Source organism: Ammospiza caudacuta, chromosome 7 (assembly GCF_027887145.1).
Source record: "Ammospiza caudacuta isolate bAmmCau1 chromosome 7, bAmmCau1.pri, whole genome shotgun sequence".
Classification (NCBI taxonomy): Eukaryota; Metazoa; Chordata; class Aves; order Passeriformes; family Passerellidae; genus Ammospiza; species Ammospiza caudacuta.
In genome coordinates this window covers 34247649-34274874 of record NC_080599.1, presented here as the reverse complement: position 1 = coordinate 34274874, position 27226 = coordinate 34247649, and the positions used below count along the sequence as shown (strand labels likewise).

Genomic DNA, 27226 nt, shown 5'->3' with positions numbered 1-27226 from the left:
ATTATATCATAGAGGAAAGTTGAACTGCATGCATTCCAGCAGCTTGCCCGAGTCTGGAAATACAATTGAACTGCAACATCTTGATTTTAAGAGAATTGAGACTTTTTGGTGGTTGTTTTCACTTAATTATGAAAATTGTACCTTTCAAGAAGAACTGTTCAAATCTATCAGTTTGGGTAAATGAGGGATGACTTCTGTTTCCATTGCTCTGAAATAGGAAGAGTCTGAGGATGCTAGTGAGGGTAATTTGTCCAGAGTCACAGTGATTAAAAAATGGGCTTAATCTCACGCCTACTGCTGCAGGGGCCACTGGCATGTGAAATATTTAGAGATTTCTGTGCAATCCATGAGTCAGAGGGGAATAGCAGGAAGGACCTCGACAGAGTGCAACTATCTATCCTGACTCATTGCTATCCTCCCTTTATCACCCTCCAAAGCCCAGTTGAGGATCAGGCTGCCACAGCAGAGACAAGATTGTTTGTACTTCTACAGCCAAATTTCTGCCTTCTTTGACCAGTTTTCACTCCAAAGTTCAGATTTTCCTCTGGAAGAATTTCCTCTCTGGTCTCCATGTGACTATCTTCCTACACAAAACCAGACTCAAGCAAATCCTTTACGAAATACTATTGAAAAAATAAACAAAACTGGAAAAGCTCCCCTGGGATTAGGCCCACACAGAGAGGGCACAGAGTGACACAGGGTAAGTCACTGACTCTTGCCTTTCAGTTACAAGCATGAATCATGAGCAGAGCTTTTCCTGTGGCACACCAGACACCAGGGTGAAACCCCTTGTGAGTAACAGTGCCTGGTCCCAGGAGATGGGGACAGCCCTCCCCTAACATCCCAGTCTCATCTTAATGCCATTACAGCAAAGGGTCCTTTGGATCTGTGGCACAAACTTCAGCTCTGGAGATCTGAAAAGCTTTTCAGATCTATTTTATAGTGATTGAGCCATTTCATCTGCTCATATCTCATATTTTGGACTCTATTTTTCATCATCTCTTCCTTGAGACATCAATACTGACAGCAGAAGAGAGCTGACACTGTTATCTTCCTACTTTAACCACCTCAAGCTGCCACTCTCTTGACACCCACCAAACAAAACCCCATTTCAAAATACAGACTTCTAGCCACTTTTCCCTGCCAGTTTTTTCAGCAGGCCTTGTTCTGTGGTTCTCTCTTGAGGCAGGGGACAGCCTGGTGCCATTCAGTGGGAGCCCCAGCCATACCCCCATCCCAGGCACCACACGAGGGCTGTGACCCCACCTCGCTGCCAGGAAGGAGAGCCACGGCCCTCACAGGCCAGGCAGAGACCCAAGACAGTGAAACACTGCTGGGTGCTAAATCTGCTCACCCTTGGGCAATGTGCCCTGGCAGCCCAGTGCTGCCCCAGCCCCCCCAGACTGGGGATCTGTCCTGCAGAAGGCAGGAGCCTTGTTCCAGCAGCCTCAAGCAGCCTTTTCCAGGTACAGCAGATATGCTTGGCTAAGTCAGCAGCTTTCTTTGGCACAGTAGAGTGTGTCACCCAAGTTGGTTGGCAGAATTCACCTCTGAAAAGAGGACTGTGGTTAGGGAAAAGAATTTGAACACATTGAGCTCCATGCTGTCTTTAATACTAGGATATTCACAGGTTTCTGCTCATATGGGCTGACAATCCTTTAAAAGCAAAATGAAGGCAGCAGGGGAGGTACTGTAAGCTTTGGGAAGACACATCAAGTGCAAAAATACCATAGCTGAGAGTTTCTGTAGATGCACAAAGACAAAAATTAGGCAGGTAAGGAGAGAAGCAAAGTAGAAGGCGCTTATCCATTTATTGCTTTTGTAAAGAGAAGTTTCCTACTGACAACCCTCACTAGACAAAACAGCTTAGGAGATTTTTCCATCTATTTCCATAAGGATTAGATCAAAGGGCTGAAAAGAATGTGAGCAACAGGGCCAGGGGGAGCTGGGGCACTGGGTCAGGGAGTCACTGGTGGCATTTTGACTTCAGTAGAGCAGCAATGTGCAGTCTGTGCCATGGACTACCAGCACCATCATGTGCTGTCAGCCAGAAAAATGCTGTAATAGCCGGAAACAAAACACACCAGGGACTGATTTTGCCTCTGCTATGAGCAGACCATCATCCTTTGCCTGGATGGAGGCGGAAGGGATAGAATTCCTTCAATCCCTGAGTTGCTGTGCTGTAACTCTTTTGGGAGCTCTGCTACCACCATGGCCCCAGCGTGTATGTGAGGCTGTTTGTGCTTTGGGGAACCTGATGTTACTCAGTGGCTGACGTAAATCCTGCGCTGCAGAGGCAGCAGAGCAGAATTCCCTCGCTCCCAGTTTTACCCTATAAGGGCATTCCATGATGGCGCTGTAAAGCTGCGCCTTTGCACAGATTTGCTGCAGCTGCTGCAGCTCAGCAAAGCCGAGCCCAAGTTTGGATTCTTGTGTGTTGTGATAATCAGCTGGGGTTCGGAAAATCCTTTAAAAAAAAACCCCTAATGTTCTGGCAACTTAACAAGGCTTCTGAAAAAACCAGCACTTTAACATCTGGAACAAAAATACTCCAAGGAAGTCCAAGACCAACACAGCACAGAACATTTTCCCCCCATAACTGTTACTGTACAGCACTTTCTTGTCCCCAGCTCAGTGAAACTGGAATGTTTGCATCAAGATGCTGAAACATTTTATTGGAAGTAATGCTGGAAGGTAGAAAGATAAAGAGCTATTCATAAACTTGAACATTTTTTCAATTTTCTGAGTTTTGCTTATTTTTATTCCTGAGCCATGAATTTCCTCAGTCTTTTAATGCATCTTAATCTTCATCAATATTTAACTCTGCAGCAGAAATACTGCATACTTTGTTTTCCCATTTAACTTGAGAGTAGAGGGGTAAAAAAACATCTATGGAAAGAAGGAAAACAGCCAGTTCTAACGGAAACGACTTTTCCTTTTTCCACAAGACGTCCTGGAATAGAGTCAAGGAGAAGGATGAAAGAGAAAGGTGGGCAGAAAGAACACCATGCTATTTCTGAGAATTAGCTACAGTCATCATTGAGCACACTCCTCTTCCTACCTTTGAGTCCCAGGTTTAAGACCTGCCTAAGATCAAGAGCTAAACTATTTCTCAAAGACAAGCTTAATTCTCAGCAAACATTGGCGTATATGAGCAGCTCCTGCAGTGTCATGAAATGAAAAGAGCCCCACATATACGTAATTACATACACTATGCACACATGTGTACATCAACACACACATATGTACCTAGCAGACCCTTTCAGATGGGGGTGGGAATGGTAAGTGAGCTTTCACAAGCTAAGAGATGTCACATAATTTTCAATATTACCTGGAACAGCAAGTTCCCATTGCATACAACAGACAGTCTGTAAGAAGCTGCCCAAGACAGAGCACAACTGATGTAACCAACCCCGTGCTAGCAGAGATGCACCACATGTCATTGTCACAGTACTATGCCAGAGCTTTCAACAGAAAAACACTATTTTCGTGTTTCCTTTACCTCTAGCTGAAATCTCTATGTTCAGATCATGCTCTGAAAAGTTTCAGATATGTAATTTTCCAGCTGCCCCCTCTTCCACGGAGTGGCACCTGGAGCAGCACTTGTGCCTGGGACACTGGTAGTTTGCATTCATCTGGTTAAAAATAAAATTGAGAAAATCTCAGAAAAAAATGTATGATTGGCTAAGCTTTCCAACAGGTCTTTCAGTGTTGGTTATGAAATGCTACATGATCTTTCCTTGAAAAAAACAGTGCTGCTGATCTTTGGACAAGCTCATGCTCTGCCCTCTAATCCAAATGACTGGGGGCTTGTGCTACACCAAATCAGACCCCAAATACTGACTGTTACAGCATTAAAAGTAACATGGAGCTCCATGCACACTGTCACCTACCAAAATCCAAGAGATGCCAAGGCCCCCAAAGAAACTGTGAACACCCTCAGCTCACCCAGAGACACTGGCTGTGGAAGGCTCAGACTACAGAACCAAAATATAACTGCATCTCTCCATTCCCAATTACAGCTCAACTCCAGTGTCACATCAACAAACACTTGGCACATAAAACAACAGCTTTCAAGTGCCCTTACTGAAATTAATGATTCCTCCCCAGCCCTGCAGCTCAGGAGCTTCATTATCTTGGGAGGATAGATAGGAAATGGTGCATCCCTGCCCTGCTGACTCAGTCAAGGGAAGCTACAGGTGCTCAGCTGTGCTCAAGGAGAGCTGGCAGGGGGAAGCCTGGCCACCAGCTGGTGGCTTCTGCAGGCAGAGAACCAAAGCACCTTCAAAGGTGCTAAGGAACCAAGTGAGAGCCATAAGGTCATGTTAGAGAAGAACCTGTGCCACTGTTTTGCTGCTCTGACTATGGAAGGCTATTCAATTCAACAAAAGTCATCAATAGACAGAAAGAACTGGGATCAGAAGAAGTTAAGTGTTGGTTTTTAGTGGGTTCCTTACAGAATGGCAGCTCTCACCAGCAATGGTAGGCCTTCTCATGGTTTGTTTGGTAATATAAGATTTTCCCTCTTGATCAGAGCAAACAAGATGAACAGGCACTTCAGAAAGAGTACAAACAAGCTTTTTAATTGCAGCCTTGAATTTTTTACAGGCTCATGAGATTTATAGCAAAATGCTCTTCTCCAAGTTAGTTGTTCCTCTTTTCAGATGTAAATAAGACCCATACAATCTTCTTTTTCAAGAAAAAGAAAAAAAAAAAACCCAGAAAAACAAACAAAACCCCCTAACCTATGCCCCTCTGCTGCCAAACAAGTCATAACTGTGCATTGCTGTCTTGGGGCAGCAGATGGATCTACAACTTAGCACGGATGGATGCTCCAGTGGTACCACTGCTCCATCCAGGGGAATTGTATGAAGAATTTCCCCAGTGTAGAGCCCACCACCACTAAGGATCCCATCATAAAACATTTTCAGTGGTTTTGGAAGTGTTTGTTGCTGAACAACAAGTAGACAAACCATTCTTTTCCCCATTCACAAACACAGGGGACAAAAACTAAGCCAAGGAGTTGGTGTACAACCAGTGCTCCTGTTGCAAACTCAGAGCATCATTTTATGGATTTCCATTGTCCATCTTCTGGGTTGCAAAGCATACAGGCTTTGCAAAAGGCTGCTAGAGTCCATCCTCTTCCTTCTGTCTACAATAAACCTTAGATAGCAGCAGACAGCATGAGGTCTGCCCTTTAGGCACAGCAGGGAAAGCACATCCCACAGATCACACAGAACCCTCTCTCCAGGGCCCCAGACACACACAGTGGCACTTCACTGTCCCTCCCATTCTGCCCCAGCCTCAAACCTGCACGTTGCTGCATTTTAATACCACAACTTCTTACCCTATCTTAGCTACAGTTAATCCCTCCTTTTTGGCAGCTGGCTGCCCAGAGGACAATTCTGTGTTTCACTGTTACACTGCACAGAGTGTAATGAATCTTTAATTAAATGGGCTTGATGAGGAAAGTCATTCAAATTAGGCTTCATCAGCAAGACAAAACCCCAGCTGTCTTTCTTGAAGGATATAATGAAGCACAGTTTCAGCTACCTGGAATCCAATTTTAGCACTGCAGAACAAGAGTTCATAAATCCAGCATTTGTTAAGTAAACAGGGAATGGCTGACAGTGTTTAAGATCTTGGACACTTTTCTATCAGGCACACTTTAAGCCATGCAGCTTTTATGGCAATTCCTTCATAAACCAGGAGGTTCTAACAATCTAACAGGCTTAATGCAACCACAGGCAAGAGTGGAACTGCTTTCACAGGGATTGTCATTTGATCATGCAGTAAATTACAGAAAAATGGTGCAAGCACCCTGGGAAAGGCACCTCTGGGAAGCTCATTGTAGCTCCACGGAAACGGGGTAAATAAAGCATGCATCATCAGCACATCCTCAATGTGCTTCTCATCCTTTAGCATGAAAGCAACACTGGGAGCTTCTCTTGTTTAATTGGCACGAAAGGATTCATGTGCTCGGTGCTGAATGACTCTTCACATTGACTTCAGTGGAAATAAACTACCCTGGATTTCAGAAGAAAAAAAGCACTAACAGAAAGTTAATGAGGTACAAACCAGGTTATGAATGGACCAAAGAAAAAATTCTCCTAAAGCTATTTCCTGCCCTGCTGTGATGGAATACACACCTTTTAAGGGCTCACCTTACCCACCCTCCTGCCTTTCCTTAAGCAATGCTTTATTCTATCCCAAGACTTTCTTCACTTTTCTAATCAGCTTCCATTATGTCCTTTTTCTTTAAAGTCTCCCACTGTTAGAGCTTCACCAGGAGCAGCAATGCTGAAATGGGCAGCACAGACTGGCTACAGTCTTTTAAATAGTCTTGAAATGCAGCCAAGGTGGAATAATTCTGCTGGTCAGGGGGTTTAAACTCTGGGACTCTCACTGCAGTGCCTGCATCCCTGCTCCTGCCAAGGCAGCTCTGCACACAACAACATGGAAAGTTTTAGAGCAGAGTCTAGCCTAGGGTAAGAAAAAATTCCTGCCCTACAACTTTTAAGAAGGAAGTTATGAACCAGAGGGCTGGATTTGGTCCCCTTCAAGCCAGAGGGAGACCCAAAGGCAGAGCTCAGAGGCAGAGCAGTTCTGGCAGAGAAGCACTCAACCCATACAAGGGTTTTCCCTATTTCCTCCTCCACCAGAAGAAGGAGGGTGATGCAAGTTTGCTTCATGTATTCACTTCTTGTTTTTATGTTGAAAACCACCACCATGCTATACACACATATTGTGCTATCACTACCAATGAACCATTTTACCTACCTTCAAATATTTCCCTCAACCACATTCCCACCTCACCAACTCACACTCACAAGCAGCAAGGCTCAGAGCTGGCTGGCAATCTGATGAGACAGGCTCTCACAAGAATTTCCTGCTTCTGGTTCAGCCAGACATACTGCAACAACAGACACTCTCGCAGTATTCTGGCACCTCTACTCCTTGTTCAGGCCAAGACCCAGGAATGCAAGTGAAAAAAACACTTTTTAATTTTTAGAATTTTAAAATAGCTCTTCCCCATGCTGCCGTGGGTGTCTGGTTGGCTTCCATGCTCCAAGACTGCTTCCACTGAGATTAACTGAATTTGGAAACTACAGTGCTGAAGGTATGACCAAAAAATGTGCTTCCCAGAAAACAGCTTGGGACAGCAGCACAGGAGGGCGGGGGAGCACTTTGCTCCAGAGAAGCAAACACTATGGAAAGAACAAATGCCTGACCCTCCAAGTACACTGAATTAGGTTTTCCACGAGCCCTGGAATACTTCCAGTAAGCATTTCAATAAAGATGACCTAGCTGGGGAAAACTGCATAGGAGCCTCAGGCAAGATCTACAGATCTGTCATGCATGTTCCTCAAAGTGCTACTCATGATGAACCAAGGCAGCCAGAGTTTCCATATTTTCTGGTCTCTTCTATTGACTTACCATGCAGGCCTGCACTACAGCTGGACAAGGCCATTCCTCAGTGTGACTAATGTCTCACACTAAATATTTCAGACACTTGTAGGCTGCTACAGCTCACACCTGTACTTCAGAGAACATTTTTCAAGGTGTCACTGCTGGACCAATGTAATTCCCACTGACAGATCAGCTTGGGATAAAAGCCTTGCTGAAAATTCAGAATTTGGGTCACATACAGATACATTCAAACAAATACCTTCTTCTCATCCCAGGTCTCACCTTGCAGTAGATAGAGTCTGGATGTATGCCCATGCCACTGGCATGAAGCAAAGACCTCAATGGAAAGCGTGGAAGATCCTGGCACCTTTCAAGAGGGGTGACCCTCAGACATTCTTCTAGTTATTCACTGAAAATGCAGCTTCCTACAGACTGTGCTGATCTAAGCAGCAGTGAAGATACTTCCAAACACCTTTCCAACCTCCAGCATGTGATTGCATGCTCCTCTGCCTCATGCTTAGCTTTCTTACAGTAGCAAAAACAGGAGAAGTGGGCGCAAGAGCACTTTTTTGAAACATGAAAATGACACCCCTAGCATATAGGAAGCTCATATTTTTAGAATGAGTTTAGAAACAGAGCCCAAACTTCCCAATATGAGATTTTATAGCTGGTTTGGGCTCCTTAATCCTGTACAGGGCTCAGGAGTAAAGAGCCTGACTTTCAGAAGCGCTGAGCCTGCACTCGCCACGGGTCAAAGGACACACACCACCACGGTGTGAGCTGCTATTCAGGCATGTTAAAACACTTAAAAACCATTGTGTTGACGATCTCATCGACAGGAGTTATCACTTGTGCCTCTGTCTGTTACTGCCTTGCACCAGACAGAGTATGCAAGACAAGGAAAGCTGATTTTGACAGCAATCACCTCCTCATCTCCTCTGGGAGTGCCTTCCCAAAAAGCCAAACGAGGGCATCCATTTTCTACCAGGTATAAAGGGGCAAACCTACAGAAAATCTCATTACTAGACCAGCCAACACATACAGGAGACATGTCAGATGCTTGATGTATCAACAATGACGTGACAGCTTTCCCAGCCCTGGAGAGAATACAAAAAGCAAGGGGCAAAGATTATCCATTCTTTAAAGACCTACACTCCAAGTGGATTTAGCTTGTTCTTACAACTAATTGCAGGATATATTTCACATTGCTACATGCTCTATTTAGCATTACTATGGATGTGAGTGCTATTGTGCTATTAACCACATGCTTTCACAGGCACCACACTGCAGCCCAAAATTGTCTAGCCAATACTTAAGGCTAAGAAACACTTTAAAGGTACAGCCACGTCTCAAACATCACACTACCTCAGACTTTCCAGCAGTGAAAAACATAACCATGAGACCAGTTTAGAGAGATAGTAAGTAAGCAGACACAAGGGAGGAAGGAGTTTAAGTGCTTTAAACTAGTAAGACTGATTACAAGCTCTACATAAAGCACTGGCACCTTACAGGATTAAGCCTCATCTACTTACACATGTGCGTCACAAGCACAAGCCTTACAGTCAAAAGAAAAAGTCCCTTCTCTTGGAACCTAACATAACACATAGAATACACAACAATTGCTTTTATTCTTTCACTCTTTCTGGTCTGAAAGGATTTGCTAAATCTATATCCAGCTGCCCCATACTCCTTCCTACTCCAGACCAGGCAATCAATGCTTGCACTTCTCCGATGGACTCCTCTAGGAAGATTCCCATATCCTATGCCTCCTACTGGAACCAAGCTGCAGCTCATTCCAAGTGTTATCATATTTAACATGACTGTCCATGTGTATTTTGTAGGACTAATAAAATCAAAATGGGTTTTCAGTACTTTTCATACAACTCTTGAGAAGTCTAGTTTGTGACCAGCACAGCAGTTCATGGCATATGCAGGTTTGTGGTGAATCTGCTTTCAAGAATGCAAAACAACACACTATTCTTAGACACAGTTTCAGGGTTTACATAAATCTGAATAAGACCTTACATACTGTATTAGTAGCTGCCCTTGGTTTACATTCCATCCAGAAAAACACAAACCCATCTCTTAAGAAACTTTAGGACTCCTGCTGCATGTTAGAGGACTGGCAGGCCTTTAGAAGCTCCCATTAGGCTTCTGGTTTGTGTGCAGCAATCTTGTATAGAGGGTAAGGAAACTAAGCAAAGTGGAAACTAGGTTAAATTCAGAGAAGCCTGATGCAGAATTATAAGCAGTCCCTTTAGTCCTTAGGATGAAGCGTGGACAGAGCACATCTTTACTGTACAAAAGCTTTTGGCGGTTTCTGGTGGCTGCTGACATCTGTGCCAAAGTTCCCCTAAGGATGGAGAAATGAGAAGGATAAAGTCATGCTCAGGAAAAATCAAGGTCAGGCCATGAAACAGCAAGCCCCAGGAGAGACAGGACATGCTTGCAGCCAGCAGAGGACATGGCCATGGGAGTATTTTCCCATCAGTGCCACAAACACCGCTGCCTTAGTTCAGTGCCTGGATTTCTTTGTTTCACCTTCCCCTGCATTTACTTTTGCTACTCCCCACTCAGCCTGAATGGCCAGGACAGAGCCACAGCAATGTGGGCTGCAGGGGAGCTAGGGCTCCAGCTGCTGGGTCAGGCAAAACAATTGGGAGGGTTACTGCAGCCAAGTGACAGGCACCAAAGCAGAGGGGTAACACAAGGGCCCATCTTCCCTGCCCTGTGAGACCAAGGCTCTCATGACCCCAGTTTGATCAGTGATGTCATTGGTCCACACCAGGCTTCAGCACAACAGGCTGGTGTCTGTGAAGACTTTGGAAGGACAGAAAAATGTTCACCATCCAATGCTGGCCATGCCAGCTCTACTCCTGCCCCTGCAATATCTCTCCAGCCAGCCCTGCACCATGCACAGCTGCTGTGATGCTCTCCTATCAGAAATGGCTTTCAGGCTGCTCATGGCATCATCTCAGATACAATGAAATGCCACCCTTGGCACTCTGCTATTCATCAAACCCACCCAGAAACAGCTCCACTACTGCCATTTGCAGGCATAAAAAGACCAGCAGGTCTAGTCTGCAATTTTTTGTGATTGGGTTATCCTTGAAGCCAGAGCATAAGGTAAGAAAAAAGTGACACCGTTTCCAAGTGGCTCCTTGCACCCAGAAAATGAATACCTACTTCCTATTACCAATGCTGGTGTTTTCAGGCTCATTTAGTCTATAAAATGCTATTCAGGAAAAACCCATTGATCATTTCCACAGCACAAATCAGCAGATCATCAGCTGCCATCAGCTGTCCCATGACAAAATAGATCCCAGGAGTCCACAGGAGACTCTTCTCCCCTGGCAGCTTTCTGCAAAGGCTCTTCTAGGACACTCTCTTCCATAACATTAAGCCTTTAAGCCTGACTCTCAATATATTAAACCTCTATTTGCCAAGCATTCACTCCTAGGCCTTTCTAAGAATCATTTTGCAAAGCTTGGATGGCAGTATGTTTTCACAGCTGATGTGCAAAAGCTAGAAACAACATTTCCCAATGAGAAATCTCTGCTTTACAAAGTGTGCACTGTTTCTTTGGCTTAATCTGACTTGCTAAGGGCAAGGGGGGGCTGCAGAATTATTTTATGCTGTTGGCATAAAATATCTCGGCCTGTCTTCATGGTGGAATCGTTCCATTTCCTGCTATCAGTTCTAGGATGGATATCCTGAGGCAGGGAAGAAAAAATAAATCAACATCTGACCACAAACCACCCATTGCTGGTGCTAGTGATGGCCCATCTTATGCCACTGGACACCCTGATTAAGGCTGAAAACAAGTTTTCCCTTGCCAGGTGGGAGGAAAACACCAGCAGGATCTGTGCAAGGTTAAGGCAGGGCATCTGCCTCCCAAACAGGCTTGGAACAGCTCTGACCTTCAGGATCACAGCAAGGGACTCACTAGGAGTGTGCTGAGCAGCTATCAGTATTACAGCTTATTCATAATACATGAACAGCTTAGGGCTCACAGAACTGCACATCCCAGCAGCCTGACTCCAGCAGCAGCCAGGACTGAGAGCTGAAGGGAACAAGCACAAAGAACAAGCACAGAGTGCTGCTGGCCCCAGTATATTGTCCCCAGCTTATTGTAAGAGGTAATGCACATATCTCCAAAGCCAGCTATTGCATCTGGATCAAAGAGTTAAAACAGCTCTTGATGGATATGTCTTTCATAGTGACACCCAGCTGTACTTTTGTCCCCCCACCCCCCAACCTTGCAACATCCTGGCAATGACTCTGACAGTTCAGTTGTGCACTGCATGATGAAGAACTTCCTTCTGCTGGAATCTGCTGCCCAGGTATTGCTCTGGACGTCATTTCCATACTGTCACTCCCAGTTCATTTGCTCTATATCATCTGAGATACTGTAGAACTCTCCTATTTCTCCCATCCCCAAAATAACTTTGAGCTGAAGGCATCTAATTAGTGTGGCTTCATCCAGGAACAGTTCTACACTGCAGCAAGGTCTTCTCATCCATCCACACACCTTTTCTGCTTACTCTACATTTCCAAAATGGGTAACCAGAACCTCACACAGCATTTTAGGTCCAGATGAATAATCATTTGAGCCAAGTCAAGAAAATGGCCTTTCAGCAATACTGGAGGTATACAGTGCTGATCTAGAAGGAACTGTCCTAAGCCAGAGCTCTCTGGTCAAGGCAGCTGATTGCTTTATTATGTGTTTATTATATGTTGGCTTATTATTTATTATTATATGCTTATTATGGTTTATTAATTTTACATTATCTTATGTGACAATAAGATCACAATCCAGAACAGAAACATTTGCTTTAAGGGTCATAAAGGTAAGAGATTTCTGTATGGCAATGCAGAAGCTCCATTCTGTATGGATTAGATTTCCCCAGCTGGAATGGCATCATCAGTGAAGACATGGCACCCTGTATGACAGATGATGTACTGGCAAGGGCTCTCCCCCACACAGACAGTGAGGTCACTCCCCACCCCTTCCTTTGACAGCAAGCCTCTCCTACACTGACTTCTGCCTTGACTTTTCCTTGCCCTGATGCTGGCGGGGCAACCTTTCAGATCAAAGGGATCGAGAACTATGGGACAAATATCAGTAAGGGCAACACCAGAGTAGTGTCTGCTTGATTTCTTTTGGAAACCTACACCAAAACCACCTTTCTCTGCACACATCTCAAGCTGCTGCAGCCAGAAGGAATGTGGAAAAGGGTTATGACAACCTTGTGCCACCTTCTTGTCCAACACCCTCTACTCCAAGGAAGCACCATAGTTTGAAGTTTCTGAATACAGGAGTACTGGCTACAGGAGTCACCCAAAACCACTTTGCAAAAAAAACTGGCAAACTTTGCAGAAGCCCTCAATGAGACTTTTCTACTGGAAAATACATGCATTCCATTCATATCATCCTCCATCACTATCTATTGTTTCTATCAGTTCATTTTTGCCTCTCAAGAGCTCGCTCCAGCTCTTGCTAGCACGGGCACAAGTATTTCCATTAGAGCCTTTTAGCAGGTTCAAAGAATAAGTGAATTAAACCTCAGTGAATACCTAGTGACCAGCAATAGCCATGCCACCTCTCCTCTGTAAAATGTCAGAAGAATGTGAGATTCATCACTTTTACTATATTAAGCACAGTGATGACAGACACACTCAGTACTTCAGTAGGTGAAATGCTTCAAAGTGCTTTTAATATTTGCAAAATTAACTCCTATAGGGCTGCTAAATGTCTCTACTTCTACACAGAGACATGGTCTGCAGTTTACCACTAACATTTAAATTATTTTTTAAAACATAGCTTGCTATTTCTGGAGAGCAGGTCAAAAACTAGCTCTATCTCTAAACCACTTGTCTTTCTAGCCTGGGTTTGCATGGAGATGACCATCTCCATGGCTGCTGGCCTGCAGCTCAAAGGACATCAACCACACTGAAATGCAGAGACATTTGCACAAGCAGGATTCTTATCCTGTAACACCACCCCCTTTGACATACAGGATTCAGCCTCCTGACAGCTCTTACATTAAAAGCCTCAGAAAAAGCAAAGAGAAATGCAAAATCGATCACAGCACTGTCAACAGTGTCCAATTATGTAGCAGTTTTGGTTTGGTTTGCTTCAGTGGCCAGCTGGGACTGAGATAGATGATTTCATCTTGCCAAAGAACTTCAGTTGGCATCCGGAGACAGGCGTGGATAGCCAGATCCTTTGCTGTGAACATACATAATGAACCCTCCAGAAACAAATTATCACAATCCCTTTTTAAAGATGCTGCCAAGTACTGAATCTCTATTGACATGAAAATGAGTTCTGCAAGTCGTGAATGAGCTGATTTTTATCTACTTGCATGGTTTTAATATTGACTCTGAGACAGAAAAACAGCACATCACAGTGGTTTAGGTGATCATTGGCCTTGGATGAATGCAAGACCTGACTCAGGTACAGCTCAGCCATAAGACATTTCACTCTTGTTTCTGGAAGACAAACTCCTGATACTGCTATAAAAGGGGCAGCAATCAAAGATATTGTCACCTCATGCTCTGGGTACATCATTTATCTTCACCCTACAACTGTGACTGACCAGATCTGACACCAAGAGTGAAGCTCTCTTATACCATAAACTTGATTAGGGATATGCTTCTATAATAAATACCAAAAAAAAGCAGAACGGTTTATTTTTCAAAGGGATGAATGATCAGTAATTACTGACAGTAATGTCTTTCTTGGTAGGAACATATTTTCTGTAGTCACAACCTCTGGTTGGCATGCCTGCCATAAACAATGACTTCTACACAGATGTGTGTGTGTACTGGTGGAACTTATGATTAATGAACACTGTTTTGTATACATAACTCTCATTTCAGGTCAGCATTTAATGACCAGATCTACATTTTTGATCCAGCATTATTTACTAGGAAACTTTTGACAAAGACAAGAAAGCCTCTGAAAACTGACAAACACAAGCATAGACACTGCTTTCCCAGACTGAGCAGCTAAGCTCACTAAATATTCAGCATGAACAGAGTATTGCAAGTTAAAACCTGCTGTTGAAGTCACTTCCCACAGCATCCTCAGTAGAGCCATGCTGAGCCTGCAGCAGAGGCAGAGCACCTGCTCCAGAATCACTTCAAAATAACCAGTAATAGTGGTAGAAATTAAAGTCTGCATGTGTTTATTTTAATGAAAAATACCCATGCTAAGATCAGCCAGGCTTGCTGAAGAGCTGCATGCCCCAGTCACTCCACCAGGAGGGATGATGGGACACAAGAAGTTTAAGCACACAACTGACCAGGCAGACTACACTGGGGATGTTATGAACTCACCGTTGAATCCTGAAACCACAACTCCAGAAGTAACTGTGGTAAACTAGTTTTTGCAATGTTTTTAAGTAAGGCAGTTACAAACCGCCCCCCCACCCCACCCCCCCCCCGCAAAAAAAGGCAAAAAAACCCAAAACAAACCAAAGTACACAAACAAAAAACTACAAAACATCAACTATTTAGGTTAAATTTGAAAGTCCAAGCAGCAAGTTCTTGGGGGAAGGAACAGGGTAGCTCCAAGCCATATGTATAAGTCAGAGCAGCAGCACAGGATCTTTTTACTTGGTGGAAATGCTTATGGTTATTGGGAACCTTTAACCACTCAGCATTTCTACTGAACCATAAGATCACCAAGGGCTATTTATCACAGCTAAAGGAACCGTGATTAACAAAGTACAGAAGCTGACATCAGGCTTGCACAATAATAATCAAGTGTCTACAAGAGATTAAAAAACAGGCATTTAATTTGGGTTCTGACTTTTTTTAATCTTCTGGTCAGCAACTCAGGATATTTCTGAGAATCCTGACATCACAATTCAATAACAAGGTCTAAATATGGCTTCTACTAGAAAAGCATGAAACCCAAGCTGCTCCTGGACTGTTCTTTAAGATTGTTTTACATTTCTATAAATAGAAATCAATTATAATGAATACAGTCCATTTATATTGATCTGACTAGAAGCTACTTCCTAACATTTTCATTAAATAGGGGATCACAGAAGGAAAACTGAAAATGAAAAAATGCAGTTCTTGGCATAGCCAGTTCACCCAAAGTGTTAGCCTTATTAATGCAGGGTCAGAGCTACATCAGCCATGATCTTTAAGACCAAAGAACTGCATGCCCAAACCACAAGGCATCACTTAAACTGTGAAGCAGATGATTTTTTAAATAGTCTGCTTTAGGAGGCTAAAACACCCATTCTCATGTATACTGATAATTACACTGGTTCCTGATAAAGGTCTACCTGATGTTACCTAAATGAGTGGGGTTTTTTTAAACTTCTCAGTACTGTTTAAGAAACTTTTCTCCTCAACTGCATGCTTTTCATTTAATTTATGTACTAATACAGAATACACTGAAAATTAAAGCTATTGATATGATAAAGGAAAACACTGAAGCAGATTCTGGTATCAGTTACTTCACTGCCTTCTGTAACCCATGATGGGCATCACACACCATCCTGGAGAAAGTCTCCAAGTAACACTAAGTTTGTAGAAGATCATTACATTTGGGTTTGCCAATTATAGGTCCAAAGAACAACCAAATCCCACATTAAAACTCAGGTATGCATCTTATCCAAAGTCTGGCTGGTACTTCTTAACTTGTTTTCAGAATGACAGAAAAACGCTGACAGTACCTTGCATGCTTTCACTCTAATTGTAAGGTTAGAGAATATGATGAAAAGATAGGCTACAGGAGTATGTATATATGGCTCAGTATAGAACAGGAAAGGTATTAAAAACCCCAGTCTAATAAGAAGGTGGAAAGATACCTAGTGACATCTCCAATTTTTGTCAGCCTTCATGTAAAGTGTTTGCCCAAGTTTACTAACCTGCTGTTTTAGCTACCAAGCAATTACACTGTGGTACCCTCTGTGCTTCCTATCACAAGTTTTCGAGGTGGAACACCAAGGTGGTCTGGGTTATCAAGGGTAAAGCACGATAAGGATGTACAAAAGGGTTAGTGAAAACAAAGGACTACCACAATTTGTGTGACAGTTTAAAGAACCATGAATTATTTAAAATGGTAATAAAACATTTAATCTTTTGCTTCTCTAGTGACCAGCCAGTGCTAATCCTCCATGGAAAGGAGAGAGATTCCTGACAGTGGCAGATCAAGCAGGGAGCAGAAAGGCACAGCCTGACTAAGCTCTGCACCCACATGACTGATAGAGCTGCCCAGACAGAGCCCAGTGGGAGCACATTGTCACCCTGAGCTGGGCTGCAGGCAGCGCCCTGCTCTTCCCCCAGGCTGGCCTCAGCACTGAGCATCCCTGTGGGAGGGGTGCCCAGCACAGGAGCTCCTCTGCTTGGTTCATCCAGCTTGGAGGTGTTGCTGAGGTTTAGTCAGCTTGTGCCCAGCATCAAATCTGCCACCATAAAGGGAAAAACGACAGGCCACTGACATGAGAGAGGAGACTCCCTTCTGAAGGGAACAGAAGGCCCCCCATGCAGACCAGACTCACTTGTTAGGGAAGCCTGCTGTCCCCCTGGGGCCCTGGTTAAAGATGGAAGAGAAAGCTTCCTCCCCTGCTACAGCCCTCAGACTATTATCACTTGCTGATTTTTCAGGTGTGCAGCAATGAAGTCCCAACAAGAAGTCTCAGGGCAACCAAAATAGCTCAGAGCCTTGGGACCACTGGTTAAAGGATCAGGAGCACAAGCTTTGGAACTGCAGGGAGTGATGAGTGCAGAAACAGGAGAGCCAGCAGATCAATACTGGCTTTGAGCCTGGTGCCACCAGCAGAATTTTTGGGTTTTGATAATGGGTAGGTTTACACAGCAGCAGGCCTGCTGGAGACACTTGTCTCTCTCCTTGCAGAGGAGTTGGCAGGGCTCATTGAGCCCTAGAGTTTTAAACTAGATTTGAAGAGAAAAAGAGAAAATCCAGGCTAACTAGAGATAAGCCTAGGGGCAGCACACCAATGTTTGAGGGATGGTGTGCTTAGTGAGGCTGCTGAGACAGCCATTTGCTGTCTCAGTGGAAGCAGGGGATGCAGATCCATGTGGCAGCAAAGGGTTACTGATGTGTTAGGTCCCTCTGGATATGGTGATTGTGAACAGAAAGGACTGGTGAGTGATCTGGAGGCTGAAGGCCACCCTAGGAACTGAAATAATGAAATATTTTTTGATTATTGGAGAAAATGGCCTGTTTAAGGGACTGGTTGATGGAATTCTTGGGAGGCATTACTGAACTGCCTGTGGCTGGCAGGCTCTCCAGAGGGGTCTGGACCAAATGAGCCAAGGCCACTTCTATGAGGTTCACCAATACAAAGTACTGGATCCTGCATTTGGGTCACAACAACTCCATGCAGCACAACATTGGGACAGCATGTCTGGAAAGCTGCCCAGTGGAGAAGGACCTGGTTGGCAGCAGCTGAACATGAACATGAGCCAGCTGTGCCCAGGTGACCAAAAGGCCAATGGCCTCCAGGCCTGTGTCAGCAGTGGTGGGGCCAGCAGGAGCAGGGCAGGGATTGTCCCCCTGTGTCAGCAGTGGTGGGGCCAGCAGGAGCAGGGCAGGGATTGTCCCCCTGTGTCAGCAGTGGTGGGGCCAGCAGGAGCAGGGCAGGGATTGTCCCCCTGTGTCAGCAGTGGTGGGGCCAGCAGGAGCAGGGCAGGGATTGTCCCCCTGTGTCAGCAATGGTGGGGCCAGCAGGAGCAGGGCAGGGATTGTCCCCCTGTCCTCAGCAGTGGTGGGGCCACACCCCAAGGGCTGTGTCCAGTTCTGGGGCCCTCAGTTCAGGAAAGACATTGAGGGGCTGGAGTGAGCCCAGAGGAGGGCATGGAGCTGGGGAAGGGTCTGGAGCACAGGTTCTGTGAGGAGCAGCTGAGGGAGCTGGGTGGGCTCAGCCTGAAAGAAAGGAGGCTCAGAGGGGACCTCATCACTTTACAAATACCTGAAAGGGGTTGTAGTGAGGGAGGAATTAGTCTCACCTCCCAGGTCAGAAGCAACAGGACAAGGGGGAAGGCCCTCAGCTTGCACCAAGGGATGTTGAGATTGGATGTTAGGAAAACTTCTTCACTGAAAAGGTTGTCAAGCTTTGGGCTGCCCAGGGAAGTAGTGGAATAACCATCCCAGGAGGTATTTGGAGGTTGCATAGATGGGGCACTTAGGGACATGGTTTAGTGGTGGACTCAGCCGTGCTGACTTAACAGTTGGACTCCACAACCTTAAAGGTCTTCTCAAACTTAAAGGATTCTAAAGGCTCACGTGTGTATGCTGTAAAACAAAATCCCCATAACCTAATTAAGTTCAGGAGCCCAGCAGAGCCTTAAATCTCTCTCCTGAGCCTAGCTTTTCTATTACTTTGAAACAGACATCATTAACCTGCAGGACCATCTATACCTACAGAGAGAGTGGAAAAAGTGTCTTGTACTTAGCAGCAGCTATTCTGTATTACCTTAGTGTATACAATACATAAATAACTTAGTAACCTTCTGGTTTTTTTTAGAAACCTTTACCTCCTGGTGTGAGAACTATCCCTGCAATCAGTAAGCTGCAGCTGGGACCAGGGGCCAGTGCAGGCTGCAAGCTATGGCTCATACACAGCTACACAGCCATGCAGAGGCTCCACAGGGTGGGAGGGGGTATCACCTGAGGGTGCTCAGCACTGAGGAGCAGGTTACCTGGCCCAGCACAGCATGGGCTGTCAACAAAATCCTGCCACACAGCAAGTAGATTTGGGAGGAGATACCAAGAGATGTTGAAAAAGCAGTTAGGTGGTTTCTCCAATTCTTGTTGAGAGAATGGGATTTGACAACCACAGCTCTTCACTGCTAATTCTGTCCCTCACTGCTAAAGGATCAGCTTTTCTACACTACATGAATACAGTCACAAGTGTTCCCAGTGTGTCTTGGGGGTGTAGGGAAAAACAAAAGTCTTGGGTAGAAGTTTCCTCTTAACCAAGGAAGGAAATACACTGAGCTCTTCTGCAGCAGCTCCTGTAGTTTTCCCAGCACCAACTAATTCTCCATTCTCTGTTTGGCAGCTGAGAAGAGGCCAGGTCACTGTGGGTGCATTTTGCTGAGCTTTTGGGTTTCCATCAGTCTGCATAAGCACAGAAATGGTAGAAATGCTGGTTTGTGCTATCCCAAGCACATTAAGACAACTTAGGCTGCAAGAGCAATGTGCTGATGAGGGCTCTTCACAGCAACTAACCCTGCTGTATGCAGAAGGTGACGTTGAGAGTTTATACAGGAGGAATAAACAATTGAGAACATACTGCTGGAACAAAAGGTGCTGGAACTGGCAATCTGATCAATGATCACAACATTTCCATTGGACTTACTCAACTTAAGCATCAAGTGCACTGGTCACTGCACAGAGCTAAGCAAAACACCAGTTTAGACATATTAGCAATCTACCTTTGGCTTACTTCAAAAGCCTTTACCTTTCTGCCGAATAAAAACTCCACAGAAACTATGAATTTTAAAGTAACTTCAGAAGCTTATAACACAGAAACATAATCCCTTGCAATAAGTCTGATTTGCAAACAAATCATTTAATGCATGACTAATTTTTCTACTTTACTAAAAAAATACTGGGCTCTTTCCCAGCACTGCCTGAACATGACCAAATTTAATTCAATTCTTTTTTTTCTCCTTACAATAACTTGGAGCAAGAACAGACATAACCCTAGATTTTATTATGTTTTGTTCCAGACAGACAATCAGTAAAGAATCCAGTGTTGCTGGGGGGATAAGCAATAATATCTGTAAAGCCTGAAAGCTCAATCAATGCTATTACAAACTAGTGCAGAAATTTGTCTACTGCATAGTGTTACCGTAATTGGTGACAAGCCTTCTGAATAAGGAGTCTAGTCAGTGAAAGAAAAAGCTGGATCCTTCCTGAATACTGCATTATAGGTTTTCATAGCATGAAACAGAGGAGATTAAGACAGTGTTGCTCAGTACATGCATCTGGCAGACAGTTTATCAGAAAGCACAACACACCTGAAACAGCACTGCTTCAGCTGTGAATGCAACCAGGCTGTTGTGTTTGGGATGCACCTCAGCAATCCCTGTGCTCATCAGTTTTCACTGGTCTGACCAGGCTTCAGAGCTCAACCTACCAATGCCTCTCTGGCAGCCTTCCTGGACACAAACCCTCCCTCTATTAATTACTGGCAGAAATGGTGCTCTATGACCCTCATCCTTTCCTTCTGCCTCTGCCTGCCCTGGACAAAAATACATCCAACAGTTAAGAGACCAGTAAGGCAAGTCCAGCTGAGTCCTGCTTTATAGGGAGGGCCAGCTCAGGAGTGCATGATCAGGAGTTGGGCTTTACTGGGTTAAGCCAAGCATACACCAACTGTACTGCTAAAATATTCATGGGTTTGCACTTATGTTACATAAAAAGAATAAGAGATTGCAGTTTGAGAAACCAGTGCTTACGTAGCCTGCCTCCACCCTCCTTCCCTGTCACCCAGTACAAGTGACAGTGCACTGCAACAGCCTTGGTTCACTTTCATAACAGCCAACAGATGTAGGATCCTTCCTTTCCTGAGCAGCACTTGGCACCTGTCCCTGTACAGCCATGAGGTCTCCATGGGTCAGCCCCTTTCTTCAGCCTGGTAAGGACCCTCTGCACAGCCTAGACCTCAATGGTATCACTTCTCACCTTGCCCCAGTTTGGGGCCACTCACAGCTCAATAAAGATGCCTCCATTTCCTCTAGGTCACTGATAAAGGCAGATTTGACAGGACAGATGGTAGGACAGACCCTGCAGCAACATCACTTGCCACCAGACTCCAGAGACTATCTCAATGGGGAATTCAGACTGAACGTAAACCTCAGAAAATTATCTTGGGAGGCTGCTAACAGACACTCACTGGGATCAGCAGGAGGGTCAGGAGCAGCTGCTGGGCTCCCTCAGCACAGGGTGCCCACATACATCAGTGCCTGGACTCCCTGAGCACCTGTGGTTGATATCTCCAGAACCAAAATTGGAGGAAATAAGAGCAGAGAAGCTCTGGATACACTCTCATGCAGCTACAACATGCAGCTCTTTCTGGGGGCTCTATGAAAGTGACATTATCACAGATGTTTGCAAAGATGTCCAAGGCACACACTGCCACAGCACACAGAGCTCTGAGTAGGCATGTGTGCACTCCTGCCTTCTAAAGCCTTTGCCATTTCACTGTTTTCATATGACATCCTGGTCACCAACTACTCAACACAGACACTCCAGAAAAACAAAACTGACAATAACCACCTGGGAAGGGGAGGATGCCTTGGAGAGGAGAGAGATCAGGAATAGTCAGGTAGCATCCTGCACAAACGAGCCCCTTATCCCCCTTTCCACAAGACATGGCTGTAATGATGTTACCAGGAGGAAGAATTGTTGTAAATAAGAGTTAAATGTTCAGACAAGCACTACACTACAGTGCCATGCATTGTTATAACTTTAAAAGGATACTTGTTCCATTTTTTTTTTTTGTTTGTTTTACTTCATAGAAAACTCAAGGGAGGGATTGCTCCATCATTCAAGAACACTAATAATATTCAAATTACGCCTGAAAGCTCTGTCTCTGTCGTTTGTGACTCTGCCTGGACCAGTCACTCAAGTAAATCCCTTCTCCTGAAGGGGAAATAGTACAGATGGCAGCAGGACTCACAGAGCTACATATCAGTGTGTCATGGGAAGGACCAGTGAAAACTCACTTGGACTCTGGCTAAGAAACAGCTGCTTCTGAGAGTAGCATGTGGTAAACACTCTTGTGCTGTCACCTTAAAGAGCATTCAGAGTGTTACAAAGAGTAAATACACATGGTTATGCACACGAAGTGCACATGTACAAGTTGTATACAGTATGTCAGATACTACACTGCTGGGGAGAATTTAAGAAAACTTTGCAATTGATAAGAGAAAGGCACTATGTAAAATACTCCAAGACCAAGAGGAGTGAGCTATTGCTGTACTAGAGCTAGTGGCCTGTCCCACAGGCAGAACAGCACAGGCCTGTGGATCTCACAATGCACTATGGTACCAATGATGGGAACTGAAAGAGACATGAGAAGGGTTACATTAAAAGACGCTTACAGGAAGGCAGGTGGTCACTGCTCATTGAGAAGATAACTGGGTGGCACTTCAATGCATGCACTGCCTGATGAAACTAATTTATGAGTGGGCTGAAGACATTAAGAAAGTACTAAGAAGACCTAAAGTAAGGCTCCTGTGGATGTGCATCCACCACACCTCTCTTCAATGGCCTGAGTCCCACATACATGAAGGGAACCTGCAATGGTTGTACAAGGAAGGCAACATCAGGTTCAAGGGCATTAAGGCTGGCACCAAGTACAGCAAAACACACACCAGCTCTTGTGCACAGGCCAGTACATACAATTATCACAGGCACCAGTGATGCACTGCCTGGGGCTGAGCTCGGGTTCAACGTGTACCGAATATGGGGTTTGTGGACTGAGCAAGGCTGCACCGCGGACACAAACCCGCACAAGCCGCCAGCGACCCTTCCCGCCGGACGGATTGGGCACGCTGACACGGAGCGAAAGCCCGCACGCCCCAGAATGGATGAGTCATAGTTTACACTGCCCATCCACTTGTCTCCGGGAGCGGAGCATCGCTCCCCAGTGATCCCAGCACAGCGGGGCTCCGCCGCACAGCGAGCTCGGCTGCCGGCCGCGGGTACCGGGCTGAGCCCCGGCGCGGGGCCGCTCCCGCCGGGCAGGGCTGCGGCTGCGAGCGCGGTCCCCGCTCCGCCGCTCCCGCCGGGGCTGGGGCGGGCCCGGGGACACGCCCGACGGCGCGGCCGCCCCGAGCTCACCTGCACCGGCACCCCGGCCCGCACCGCACTCATCGCACCGCAGCCCGCCTCACCTCACCGCCCCGCACCTCACCTCCTTCCGGCGGCTGGGCGCGCCCGGGCGGGTCAGCAGCGCCGTCTCCTCGCAGACCACGGCCACATCCTCCACGAAGACGCAGTCGGGGAGGCTCTCGTCGGCCGGCAGCTCCAGCACCTGCAGCCCCAGCTTGCCCCGCAGCACACCCACATACAGCTGATACTCCCTCTCCGCACGGGCGAAGTCTACCTCGGGGCCCGCCACGCTGCGCAGCGCCTGCCGGCACAGCGACTCGGGCAGCGCCCGCACCACGGCGTGCGTGCAGCGCCCAAAGGCGGCGAGGCCGCCGCCCAGCCCGGCCATGCTGCGCGGCGGAGACGGCGGAGAGGGACGCGGGGGACGTACAGCGGGAACGGCGGAGAGGGACGAGGGACGCGCGGCCGCCGCCGGCGCTGGCAGCGCATAAAGCGCCGCCCGCGGCCCGGCCGCGCCCCATTGGCTCCCCACCAGGCACATTTCCATGGGGCCGCCGCCGCCGCGCCCCCATTGGTTGGCGGCGACGCCGGGCCGCGCCATTGGCCGCTCCGCGCGCGGCGCCGCTTTACCTGTACGGGCGGGCCCGGCCGGCCCCGCGTGTGGCCTGAGGGGTGGCGGGGCGGCACGGCCCCGTTCCGCTAGGTCTGTGCAGGGGCACGGCTGTGCTCACAGCGCTCTAACCCCGCGTCCAGGCGCATTCTTACATTCGTTCCAGCTGCGGTGGGCAGGGGGAAGGCTGATGACCCTCGGGCTCGAGGGTGCCTTGGCTTGGCCACCTGCGAACCGTTTGCCGCTGCCTTCCCCTTCCCTGGTGGCACAGCTGAAGACCAGGCGGTTCATGTCGGCGACCAAAGGAAAAATATCCCATGACAAAGGCAGTTCCAAATACAAATCCTAAGGAAATAAGCCCAGGCGGCTCTCATGTCATGGCTTTCTACAGGGCACTCACGGGTAGAGCGTGTCCACCTGCTCCCACTCCTTCATGCTGTTAAAGTTTCCACCTCTGTGTGCTTTCCACCTCTGCCTCAGGGACTGAAACAATCAGGATTTCGCACACTTTTCCCTAAACAAGCATTTCCCTCGGTTTCGTTTTCTCTAGTTTTACCCTGACTGGAGGTTATCCCGGAGGAGGGCCAGCCCTTGCCAGAGCACATCTCTGTCTTTGTGCCACACCTCACGCCATAGGCAGCATCCACAGCACCAGTCCTCAGCCGCACTGCTCCTGCTCCCGAGCCACCCAGGTACCTCCAAGGTTTGTCCTCGCCAGAGCAGACAAGAAAAAAAGAAGGAATATGAATTTTCCTTCCAGCTCTGCTTTTGCTGGCAAGGCTTTTGCAAGTGTCCCTCTGGTCATGGAGGGGACCCCGCTAGCACACAGCTCTGTGTTCCCCCTTCGGAGCTCAGACAAAACCCAGGCAGCTGCCTTGGCCACGCTGTCACTGATATCTGCAGATGTTCAGCATTTGGGAATATGGTTAATGAACAGCACAAAGGAAATACCAAAGTGTGTTTCTAAAATGGCAGTTCACTAGATTTTCATCTGCATTTTCCACAGAAATATTTTCCAAATATTCTGTAAAGGCTGCTTTTACTTAATGCACATAGGTGCAGTTATTTGAATAAATGTCATTCACTGAATAATGTGCAAATATTATTTTGCTTAAAGAAATGGACAGGTAATTGAGTTGCTATCATGTAGGACATTTCAAATTCTTGAAAAACCTCTACAAGTAGTATCGTACTGTATCTGGTAGAACATGTAATCCTTCCACCATTGTCAAAGCCTATTTGGACTTATTTCATATTTGGGATATAGCCATTGGCACAGTTTGGCTTTCTTTTAGTTGGCATCACTTTCAGACAGAAGAAAAAGTGCTACTATCCAGTAATTTTAAAACTTGCTAGGGTTTCCTGCAGCTAATGGATTGGAAAGTTATAATCAATGCAGACGTTTTTGACATCCACAATCACTTTATGTATTTGTAAGTGGTGACAATTTTTAGATCTCACTGAAATTACAGGCTATGAGGTGATGCTACACTGGGATCTCATACACAGGTGGCATGCTCCCTGGGACAGTGAGGCTTGCCCCAGAGGCACTGTCCCCAGCCCGGGGGAAATACATACCGTAGCTGTTTAAACAAGTTTTCAGAACTAATGACTACAGAAAAAAGTCATCTGTATTCCCAAAAATGTATAAAACTGTGCAGTTTAAATACAAATTAAGATTTGTTTTCTGATTGTGATTATTGTTCTATTATTTATGGTGAATACAAAGGCATCATTAACAATCTAGGAACAGATGCACTCAGAGCAATATGGTGCATATTTATAATAAGATTATCCAAATATCAGTTTACTCACAAATTAGTGTTACAAAATAAAATGTGTTCACATAGTCTTATGGGAGTGCTGTTAAAATTCATCATATGCAGTAATGCAAAATAGGTCAGCTACAGGCACCAACATAGTATTTAAATATTCTCTACCTTGTTGAATATCCAGTATTTCCCTGCAACTATGTCCTGCTGGAGAGACTAGTACAAAAGAACAAACCTTTACCTGGTTCACTGAAGGTCAGAGATGGCCACTGCTGTTGAACAGTTTGTGTGACCATGACAAAGGATCACTGCTGAATACAAATGCATACCACACAGGCAATTGCTCAGGCATGATAGGCAGCTGCAAAGTTGGAAAACATTTCCCAATGCTTGGAAATGCTGGAACACTACCACTGTCCCTAAAACCTTAATGGACATCTCTCACAGTATTAATGAAATGCTACTTGAAACTCTAGAGAGTGAAAAGCTAGGACAAGACAGCAAGTGAACCATTTAGTCACCAGCACATCCCACTGTAAGAAAGGGAATCTGCACCAGAAAGACGGAAAGACACTGAATTTCACTTTGAAAAGGAAGACAAGTTGAAGTGATTTCTTCAGCTCGATAGAAAACTGTGCAACCACTGCACAGCCAAACATCATTATTAACACTGATCTGCTGGAAAAGCTCCCATTATGATCAATGAATCATGCTTTTAGAAGAGGTACGTGACCACAGGTCTTAACTCACAGCCATAGAAGAGAAAAATGTTACTTTAATCATGCCTTAGATACACTAGCAGCGACTCAAAGGGGTTTTCACTCAGATAGTTGTCAGAAGTTTTCTCTTTCTGCTCTTCTACTGTAAAAAAACCACAGTGACTCAGTGAGTCAGTATTTCTGCTAAATAATTAAGTATAATCATTAAGAGATAATAATCATTTAGAGAAGCTGAACAAGGCACTTCACCCCACTGCACGGACAAGCTCCCAAGTGCTTTTACATTTTCCAAATGCTGAAAAGATTTGTTTGCCATCTCTTCTTTCCGTAACAGATACTTCTGGAAGGAGACCGTTTATGCTGTCCAGAACTTCTTCTGGATGCCATCAATCAAGAGTGCATCTGCCAGCCTGTAGAGAAAACCTTTTGGGGAGCAGCATTTTCCCTTGCCTGAGATGAACCCATGCTATCCCAGTGTCTTACTGGGGTCAGATAAATTCTATATATAGCTGGTTCAGGGGAAACACAATATTTATTTTGTCTGCTGTGGGATAATGATCTGGGTGTTTCCTCAGCTGGCATTTTGCATCCTGCAGAGAAGGAGGAATTCCCATGAACTGACAGCTACCAGTTGTTGGGAGACAAAGCAGTCAGAGGGTGATTCTTTGCAAGTCAGCTTTGGCAGCATTGTTGCTGTGACAGGGCACCAAGCAGCCTGGACAACATGCAGAGGCACGGGGCATTCTTCACATTTGTAGTCTTCCCACGTGTTGTGTTACAATAGGTTGCAGTTATTGTGTACAACCAGAATCAGCTTCTGGATTTTCTTGGCTGAGCAAACAGATCACTGAGGCAAGAGCTGCAGGATTCTGACTGT

General features: G+C 45.8%; 1 protein-coding gene across 1 annotated transcript in view; it reads right to left on the bottom strand.

The window, feature by feature from the left end:
* Window positions 1–23636, bottom strand: part of DDAH1 (dimethylarginine dimethylaminohydrolase 1) — a 56323-nt gene extending 32687 nt beyond the window's left edge. The window contains exon 1 of the mRNA XM_058808756.1: window positions 23331–23636. Within this exon, the coding sequence (XP_058664739.1) occupies window positions 23331–23636 (306 nt within the window). The remainder of the gene's footprint in view (window positions 1–23330) is intronic.
* Between the last annotated feature and the right edge of the window lie 3590 nt (window positions 23637–27226).